This window comes from Melitaea cinxia, chromosome 20 (assembly GCF_905220565.1).
Source record: "Melitaea cinxia chromosome 20, ilMelCinx1.1, whole genome shotgun sequence".
Lineage (NCBI taxonomy): Eukaryota > Metazoa > Arthropoda > Insecta > Lepidoptera > Nymphalidae > Melitaea > Melitaea cinxia.
This window is the reverse complement of record NC_059413.1, coordinates 6,895,669-6,905,321: the sequence shown is the minus strand read 5'-3', so window position 1 is coordinate 6,905,321 and position 9,653 is coordinate 6,895,669. Positions and strand designations below refer to the sequence as shown.

The 9,653-nt window shown below is 33.6% G+C and overlaps 1 protein-coding gene across 2 annotated transcripts; it reads right to left on the bottom strand.

Moving 5' to 3' along the window:
- Nucleotides 1-1,852: 1,852 nt before the first annotated feature.
- Nucleotides 1,853-9,653, bottom strand: LOC123663435 (phosphatidylethanolamine-binding protein homolog F40A3.3-like). Of its 2 annotated transcripts, none has more exons than XM_045598119.1 (5): nucleotides 9,604-9,653; nucleotides 8,979-9,064; nucleotides 4,805-4,928; nucleotides 3,034-3,247; nucleotides 1,853-2,016 (listed from the first exon to the last, which is right to left on the bottom strand). In XM_045598119.1, the coding sequence occupies exons 2-5, from the start codon at nucleotides 9,054-9,056 to the stop codon at nucleotides 1,878-1,880; spliced, it is 555 nt and encodes a 184-aa protein (XP_045454075.1). In that variant the 5' UTR covers nucleotides 9,057-9,064; nucleotides 9,604-9,653; the 3' UTR covers nucleotides 1,853-1,877. The 2 variants fall into 2 exon arrangements, with proteins under 2 accessions (XP_045454075.1, XP_045454074.1); XM_045598118.1 differs by having other exon boundaries at nucleotides 8,979-9,061; nucleotides 9,604-9,642.

The window sequence follows — 9,653 nt, the reverse complement described above, 5'->3', positions numbered from 1 at the left end:
AGAACAGAACAGAATAGAACAGATTAGAACAGAATAGAACAGAATAAGAACAGAACAGAATAGAACAGAACAGAATAGTACAGAACATCCATTTTTTCTGTTCAGAACAGAATAGTACAGAACATCCGTTTTTTCTGTTCTATTCTGTTCTGTTCTTATTCTGTTCTATTCTGTTCTGTTCTATTCTATTCTGTTCTGTTTTATTCTGTTCTCTTCTGTTCTGTTCTGTTCTTATTCTATTCTGTTCTGTTCTGTTCTATTCTATTTTGTTCTCTACTCTGTTTAGTTTTGTTCTGTTCTGTTTTTTTCTGTTCTCTACTATTCTGTTCTATTCTGTTCTCTTCTGTTCTGTTCTGTTCTTATTCTATTCTATTCTGTTCTGTTCTGTTCTATTTTGTTCTTTATTCTGTTTAGTTTTGTTCAAATTTCAAGTCTCTTACTTCAAAAACATAGGACTTTCATACAAACTACCAACCCCTGTTTTACCCCCTTAGGGATTGAGTTTTGTAAAATCCATTCTAAGGGATGTTTAAGCCTTATAAGGAGCCTACCTGCCAAATTTCAAGCTGGTAGGTGTTATAGTTTCGGAGATTTCGTGATGACTAAGTCAACCTACCATCCCCCGTTGTAACCCCAAAATGGATTTATTTTCTAAAGATATATTATTTGGACACCTTCTCACCATCTATAGAGCATACATTTTAAATTTCAAGTCTCTTACTTCAAAAACATAGGATTTTCATGAGTGAGTCAACCATCCTTCGTTTTAACCCCAAAAGGGAGTTGATTTCTAAAGATAAATTATTTGGACACCTTCTCATCTTAAATAGAGCATACATTTTAATTTTAAGTCTCTTACTTCAAAAACATAGGATTTTCATACAAACTTCCATCCCCCGTTTTGCCCCCTTAAGGGTCAAGTTTCGTAAAATCCGTTCTTAGCGGATGTCGACGTTCTATAGGGAGTCTACCTGCCAAATTTCAAGTTCTTAGATGTTATAGTTTTGGTGATTTCGTGATGAGTGACCTTTCGCTTTTATATATGTATAGATAGATAGATAGATTATAGATTAACGCCCAACGAAGTGGGCACGGGTCGGCTAGTATTATAATAACTTGACTAGCCCATTGGCACAGGTTTGTAGCTACCCTGCTTTCTGCTCCGGGGGTTGTGGGTTCGATTCCCGCTCCGAGCCTGGATGTAATATATATATATATATATATATTCAGTTAAATATATATAATATTAAATATGTATATATATGTATTATTTATAAGTATGTTTATCGAAAAAAAAAATAAAAAGCTATACCAGTCGGCTGTTACCTATAACCCAAGCATTATGTTACTTACTTTAGGAACAGACGAACGTGTATGTATTGCGTAGATATTTGTTATTATTTATTATTTTTCACTTCAAGATCCGATTGGATTCAATGTAACAAAAATAGTAATAACCTCACCCAACCAGTACCTCGCAACTTTATGAGATTGTCCAACAGGAGAATGAGGACGTTGTCCTAGAATACTTACTACGAGTACTTTGTTTATCAAATAAACAACAATCAAAGTTATTATTAATAACATTAGAAATCCACTCAGATTTATGCCAATGTTATTTAGTCACCAACCTACCCTATTAAAAGCAAGCATGAAGTACACAAAACATAAGTGCGTTAAACGACAAAAAATAACTTGTTTATGTCCATTCGTAGTTCAATAATTAGGATTATATTCTCATTATTTACGTTATTTCATTTATATTCATAAATATTTTTTCCCAGCGATATTTTAATTATTGTATATTAACTTCATGATGAGATAATGAATTAAATAAAAATAAAAAAACAAATTTCGTTAAATAAATTTATAGCAATTTAAACGCCCAAACTTTTGTATAACAGTGGTACATAGCTGTCGAACTGTGCCTTATAGAAGTTTCCGGCGACCGGAGCTCCCAACTTATACTTTTCCACGAATTTTTGTGTTGAGAAAGCAGCGCGACCGTCTATTGACCTGTTTAACAAAATATACTTATTTTAATATATTCCTAATTAGTAAATGCTTGTTTCAGATTGAATTTGTCGGTAAAACTAACAATATTTAAATGCCTCGTAACGTACATCTGTAACAACCGCTCTGATGTAGTGTAAACAGCGGCGATTTGCGGGTTCGATTCCCGCTCGGAGTGGACTCGTACAAATGTACAAAAGCTTGTTTCCGGTTTGGATATATATCCTCGTGGATCTCCCCACCGTGTCTCGGACAGCACGTTAAGCTGTCAGTCCCGGTTGTTGAGCGTGGGAAAAGAGGCCTATGCCCAGCAGTTAGATGTTACAAGCTGAATCGTGACGAATTGAGAAGCCAACATTAAAGTGACAATGCAGAGCTTAAACAGACAATAATTCCATTACCGTATTTGTTATTTTATTTAACGGCTCGCCTAATACCTAGTGGAAGACATTAAGTTTTGACTAACGCAATGTATCAAGACCCTGCTTTCGCCCCAGCCTTTAGGTTCGATTCCAATCCCGGTTCTGGGTCTAACATATATAATATTTATCTAATACATAAAATTCTCGTGTCGCGGTGTTTGTAGTTAAACTCTTCCGAAATGGCTTGACTGATTCTCATGAAATTTTGTGTAGATATTGGGTATGTCTGAGAATCAAACAATATCTATTTTTCATCCCCCTAAATATTAGGGGTAGTCCACCCCAACTTTTTTTTTATTTTTAGATAGATTATCACACTTCTACCACCAACACCTATTTTTAAATAGCGTTTAGCGGCAAGACAACGTTTGTCGAGTCAGCTAGTATTATTTATAAATGTATTATGTACATATGTTTGTTATATTATTTATATTTTAAATATATATGTCTTCCCGTAAATCGGCCTGCTGTTACATAAAAACAGGCATTACGTGGCTTACTTTTGACACAGACGTCTGTATGTGTGTGTTAAAACAGATTTATCTTTATTTACTTAAAACAATGACAAAATGCAATTACCTCGATATTCAAAACTTACTTATTTGTCAATTTCTTTTCATCGAATTGAAGTTTTCCGGGTTGCTTGTAAAGGATATAGATGTAGCGATGTATACCAGTGCCCTCTGGTGGGCCAGAGCCGATATAACCAGATAGAACTTCGCCCTGAGACACATTGCTACCGGGAATGTTCACTACGAGCCAGTGGTGCCACTCGCGGTACACCTTCTCTGGACCATCATAGTTGTCGGGATCTGAATTAATAATGTAAAAGTGTTTAAGTGTCTGTTTCGCCGATTGTGTACAAAGTATATCCTGTACGTAAGTTACTAATAGAATTTAACAGCATAACATAAAATAGGCTATTATTACCGTTTACAGCCACACCTCCATTAATAAACTACAGGTATTAGATTTATAATTGCGAATAGAAATATTAATATGAATAGAATAAAACAGATGAAAGCTAAGAAAGTTATAAGTATGTTAGCGTAAATCTCAATCTACTCTACCATGTCCGGTTCCTATATTTAGCCGGTTCATTAGAAATGATTCGTTGCTTATGAACCCTTCAATTTCGAGTAGGTATAATAATAATGGAATCGAGCAATAATCGACTGAATTCATGTTAATGAAAAATGATATATAAAATGAGGCACTAGGTGGCGCAGTAATCATCTAAATTAAGAACAAACCTACCATAATCGACGTAAGCAACGTTCATTTAAATAAAAAAAATAATTTGCGTTAAACATCTTAATAGAAATGCATATCTTCATAACCACGCGGACGTAGTCGCGGGCAACAGTTAGTGTATTATAAAACAAAGTCCCCAAAAGTGTATGTGATTGATTCCCCCAAAATCTACTGAATGGGTTTTCATGCGGTTTCACCAATGGAGAGAGGGCTTCAAGGGGAAGGTTTACGGATCGGATTTTGATGAGAGTGTCACTAGAAGTTTGCCGGGAAAACTTTGTGAACTTAACTGAGGTAGGGCACAGCAGGAATTTCCTGCTCAAAATATGGAGCAGCCCGACTGGGGTAGTACCTCGACCTTACAGAAGATCACAGCAAAATAATACTGTTTTCAAGCAGTATTGTGTTCCTGTTGGTGAGTAAGGTGACCAGAGCTCCTGGGGGGATTGGGGATTGGGTCGGCAACGCGGTTGCGATGCTTCTGGTGTTGCAGGCGTCTATAAGCTACGGTAATCGCATACCATCAGGTGAGCCGTACGCTTATTTGCCGACCTAGTAACTTAAAAAAAAAAAAAAAAAACACTGATTTTAACGCGGGCGAAGCCGCGGGCATAGCTAGTTCTTATTTAAATAATCTGAATCTCGGAACGGCTCCAAAGATTTTCATGAAATTTAGTATGCAGGGGATTTCGGAGGCGATAAATCGGTAAGGTAAATTTCGTCAATGGACGGGATCGACCGAGAAGACCAAGGTTCAAATCCCCATATCTCCAGATCGATCGTTTGTTTCCTTTTTTTTCTAATTGCACTCAAGATTTTTTATTTAAATAATCCAGTTCATAATTTTTATTATTACGTGGGTAAAATCGGAAAATATTATTCATATTTTATCAATATGTAATTCGTATTTAAATATGATTTCCAAGAAACACGATTTACTAAAAATACCGAGCTAAGCTCGGTCACCCAGGAACTATTATTATAGTATTATGGGTTCAAATATCGTAAATGATATTTTCACAGTATCATTAAAAAAAAGATCTTTTTAGCCCAATCAAATATATATGTCCTTTCTATATTAAACTGAAATAAATAAAAGATATTTATGTACCTACCAGTGAATATGAGTGTATAATACGAGTTGGGATCAGCATCGTATGACACGGTGGGCTGGTCCTTCACTTGAGTGGGTGTGAGTTCGTTTCCAAGTTGAGCCACTGCACCGCTTGGGTATTTCAGCTGAAAATTAAAAATGTGAAACTATTATATTTCTTTTTATAAAAATAGAGAGTTGCTTAAATGTAACCGGCCGATGTCTCTGTATGACAAATTTTTAGAAAAAGTAAAATTTAGGGTTTTTAAGAAAGCAATAGAGGTAACAACTGAATATATATATTACAGACCGCTATACAGTAACTGTTAATCTATATGTTACCTTCTCAAGATTAAGCCGCTGAACAGTTTTCGATGAAATTAAATACGGTTTGGTAGAAATTTGAAAAGAAAAGAAAGTTCTTATTCTGGAAATCATTCCTTTAAAATATGACTCGGAAATTAGTTTATCGAATTATGTCTCAACCAAAGCATATAAAACTATAATTTCAATATTGATATAAAATAGAAAATACGTATTTCTTAACGTTTCTAAACGTTACACTACCCATTTTTACCCATTTTTGAATTTACTGCTGACTGCGACAGGCTGAAGTGATTGAGTTTAATATGAATAAATTATCTATAAAAAGAAGTACAGTAATAGTTGGTTATAAAATTACTATATATTTAAACTTGAATATTGTATCTTTTGTTGCTAGCCCTAAATAAATAAATTTATAAATATACGTACTCCAATTAAACTGGTCTTTCTAATGAGTAATCACTGAGGTAGCACATACCAAGAAATATCCTGCCCAAAATTTGGAGCAGCCCGACTGGGAAAATACCTCGACCTTAGAGGAGATCACAGCTAAATAGTACTGCTTTCAAGCAGTGTTGTGTTTCTGTAGTGAATAAGGTAAAAGTTAAGCTTCTAATTTTGCCGGCCTTTATAAGCTACGGTAATCGCTTACCATCGGGTCAGCGCGTTGTGAAATAAAAATAAAAAAAATTAATAATAACTTTTTATTAATGTATAAATTATAAAAATGATGAAAGGAAAGAGCCTTTTTTATACAATTAAGTCGGGGACCAAACGTAAGCCCACATCATGGCAAACAATTACCGTAGCCCTTATAGATGCCTGTAACACCAGAAGCTACGCAAGCACGTTGCAGACCCTACCCCCGACCTTCCCCAAGAGCTCTAACAACTTACTCACCACCAGAACACAACACTTATTTAGCCTATGTAAAACTAAAAATATTTTACGTTATTATTTGCATTTGCCTATTTGTATAATTTGATAAAAACTCGCTATCGAATTCGGTCAATGTGTGTAAAAAACCACAATTATAAACAAAACACCACATATCGGTAATGTTATATAATTATCACCTTGAACTTTATCGAGATGATTATGAAGACTTAAAACAATAATTATATCATTGTGTATATGACAATTAATCTATTTTTAGAATAAATAATTTTTACTTGTGACTTGATATCAAGTTAATTATTTTTTACATAAATTACATAAAAAAAAATCTAAAATATAAAATTACTTAAATAGTTATTATTGCCTAAGTAGAAGACCCAAAAAACGTTGTCTTGTCTTGCAAATTGTCAAACGTTACGTTTTTTAATTTTTTCTGAGCAAATATCTTAATTTATCATTCCATTTATTATCATCTACTTAACTTACTAAAGTATTAGAAATCTTATAAAAAATTGTATAATAACTTTAAATATAGTTACAATTAAATACACTAGGTAATTGATCAAGCAGTTGAGACGTCGATATATGATGTTCACTATCATGTGCCTTTAGATATCCCATAATACTCGTACTCATACAATGATTTATCTCAATCTAAAATTAGATTATATTGTGATCTTTTAAAAAATTAAACACATTCTTTTGTGTCTCTCTTTACACGGAAAAAAAGAAGAGCTATTCTTACAACGTACTTCTACATAACCGACCAATACTATTTTTCTTAGCCCTAAAACGTTAATAAAGTGAAATATCAATACAACCTGCCGCATACAACTAAAGAATGAAAACGAATTCTTTTTAACCGACTTCAAAAAAAGGAGGAGGTTACTCAATTCGACCGTATATATTATATATTTTTTTTATGTATGTTCGGAGATAACTTCTTCGTTTATGAACCGATTTTGATAATTCTTTTTTTGTTGGAAAGGAGATATTCATAGTTTGGTACCGTGATAAGGAAACCAGGATCTGATGATGGGATCCCAAAGAAATCGAGGGAAACTTTCAAAAATTGTAAGGGTGACTAGTAAATTTAATCATGTTTTCATTAAGTACTATAAAGCACTACTATTTAATAAAGGTCTGGAGTCGATCTGATGATGGAGAAGAAAGATAGTCGAGGGAACTCTTCAACAATTTATAGCAATTACCTGCTTTTTGAACTTAATTCGTTTCTATTGATGAGAACTTTGCACCTGTATGAGTTATAAGTGCCATTACAGTCTGATGATGGAGACAAAAGATAGTCGAGGGAACTCTTTAACGATTTATAGCAATTACCTGCTGTTTGAACTTAATTCGTTTCTATTGATGAGAACCTTGCATATATATGAGTTATAAGTGCCATTTCAGTCTGATGATGGAGACGAAAGATAGTCGAGGGTACTCTTCAACGACTTATAGCAATTACCTGCTGTGTGATCATCTGTGTCGCAGGACCAGGTTTGATGATGGAGCCCATAAACACTCCAGGGAATTTCTCAACAATTTACAGCAGTTACCTTTTGCTGTTTGATGACCGCTTTGATATAATGGTGCATGTGCCGTGTCGGCGGCGCCTAAACACCGACGGTCGCGGGATCTATTCCCGCTCGGAGTGGATATTTATGTTTATACAAATATTTATTTTAGGTCTAGTTGTTAATCCTTGTGGTTCTCCCAACCTAGACGCGACGCGTCGACGCGTTAGCGCAGCGGTCACAGAACCGGCTGTTGCGCTGGCGTTAGTTGGTTCAATCCCCGCGCACGACAGACATTTGTATTGGCCATATAGATGTTTGTCATGATCTAGGTGTTTGTGCTTGTGTATTGTGTATGTTTCCGAACCCCCGACATAAGAGAAAAAGCATCCTTGTTAGGTCTACTCATCACTAAAAATTGTAAAATAAAATAATTTTTAACAAAAAAAAACCGACTTCAAAAAGGAAACTAAAAAGTGAAAAATAAATTTACTTAGTACAAAGTAATTCGTATTTTGATTTAGTTAATCAGAAATGATTAAATAAATATTTTATAATTTTGAAGTTGGTGCCAAGTGAATACTACGACAACCTGGCTACAATAACAAATACAAACAACACACACACAACAAACAAGTACAAAAAATATTATTAGATATGTCAAAACAATAACAGAATAATAACAGTATTCAACCTAATAGTCAATGAAACAAATTATGAAAAAAAAACTGAATACAACTTACGAGTAGATACTAGAGTAGTTATTGTTTTACTTGGCACCGACTTCAAAATTATAAAATATTTATTTAATCATTTCTGATTAACTAAATCAAAATACGAATTACTTTGTACTAAGTAAATTTATTTTTCACTTTTTAGTTTCCTTTTTGAAGTCGGTTTTTTTTTTTGTTAAAAATTATTTTTTCTTAGAATATTTTAATGTAAATTATAGCCGTGCGCCCCCGAAAGGTGTCATGCGAAACGAGTCAATCAAAGTAGCTCGTCTATTTAAACAAAGTCAAATTTAAAAATGGGCTAGTATTTTTTTCACGCGGAACGTGTGAGCAGTTAGGTGTCGAACACTTTCTATTTGCGTGTTTGTGTGTTTTATGACTACTTCATTGTAAAAAACCACATTTATCACTTCAATACTTTAGTGATTTCATAAAATATTGTCTATTGTTCTATGATTTTTATATCTTCGCTCATAATTTATAGGTGTTAGTTAAATTTAAACGAAACTGGTATATGTATGTCATAGCGTCATATTTTAAAGCTTCTTATTTACCACGTCAAGTGGCTACATAAAGCAAACAGATTTATCCAAATCGAGAATAGAAACATCTAATAATAGTGTATTCAAAATACCAAATAATCCTTTCATCTATATCACTAAGGAAAAAATTCTCTCTTTCGAGTTCGTTTGTTTTAACAATCTATTAGTAATAAACATACTTCGATAGGTTTAGTCGGCGGCACGGGGATTACGTCAGGGACGATTTTGCTTGACTGGAAAGCGCTAGCGACGGACATGATGACTGCTGAAAATATACACAAAAGTATTAGTAAAAAATCTTACTATTGTCTAAGAAACATTTATCTAAATCATTGAGAAGTCCTTACTTTAAGTACAATTAACAATTAATTACAACAGCACTTTCATGTGATCACTAAATATTTTAAAATAAATTAACTACTATCTAAATAAATTGGCTGTGTGGCTACGGCATTAAAGAATATAGCCACTCCCTCTCTTCCCGTGAGTGTCGTAAGAGTCGACTAAGGGATAGCACAGTTCCACTACCACCTTAGAACTTAAAAAGCCGACACCTATCATCAAATTTTATATATTATTACACTTTATAATATGAATTAATTATTAGGTAAATATTTTTTTCTGTTTATGTAATATTTTAAAATTTTAAATTTAAAAAAAAAAATATTCTAAAATTTTAAACCTGAATATGTCGGTTATCTGCCTGTGAAGATATTTAACTCATCAAACTATTTTACAATATTCAGAGGATTATTTTTAAAGGTAACCGCTGTTCTAATAAATTAAAAATATGTATAAAGTTACCTGTACAAAGACGATGTCACGACAAGAACTTCGTACATACACTGACCATC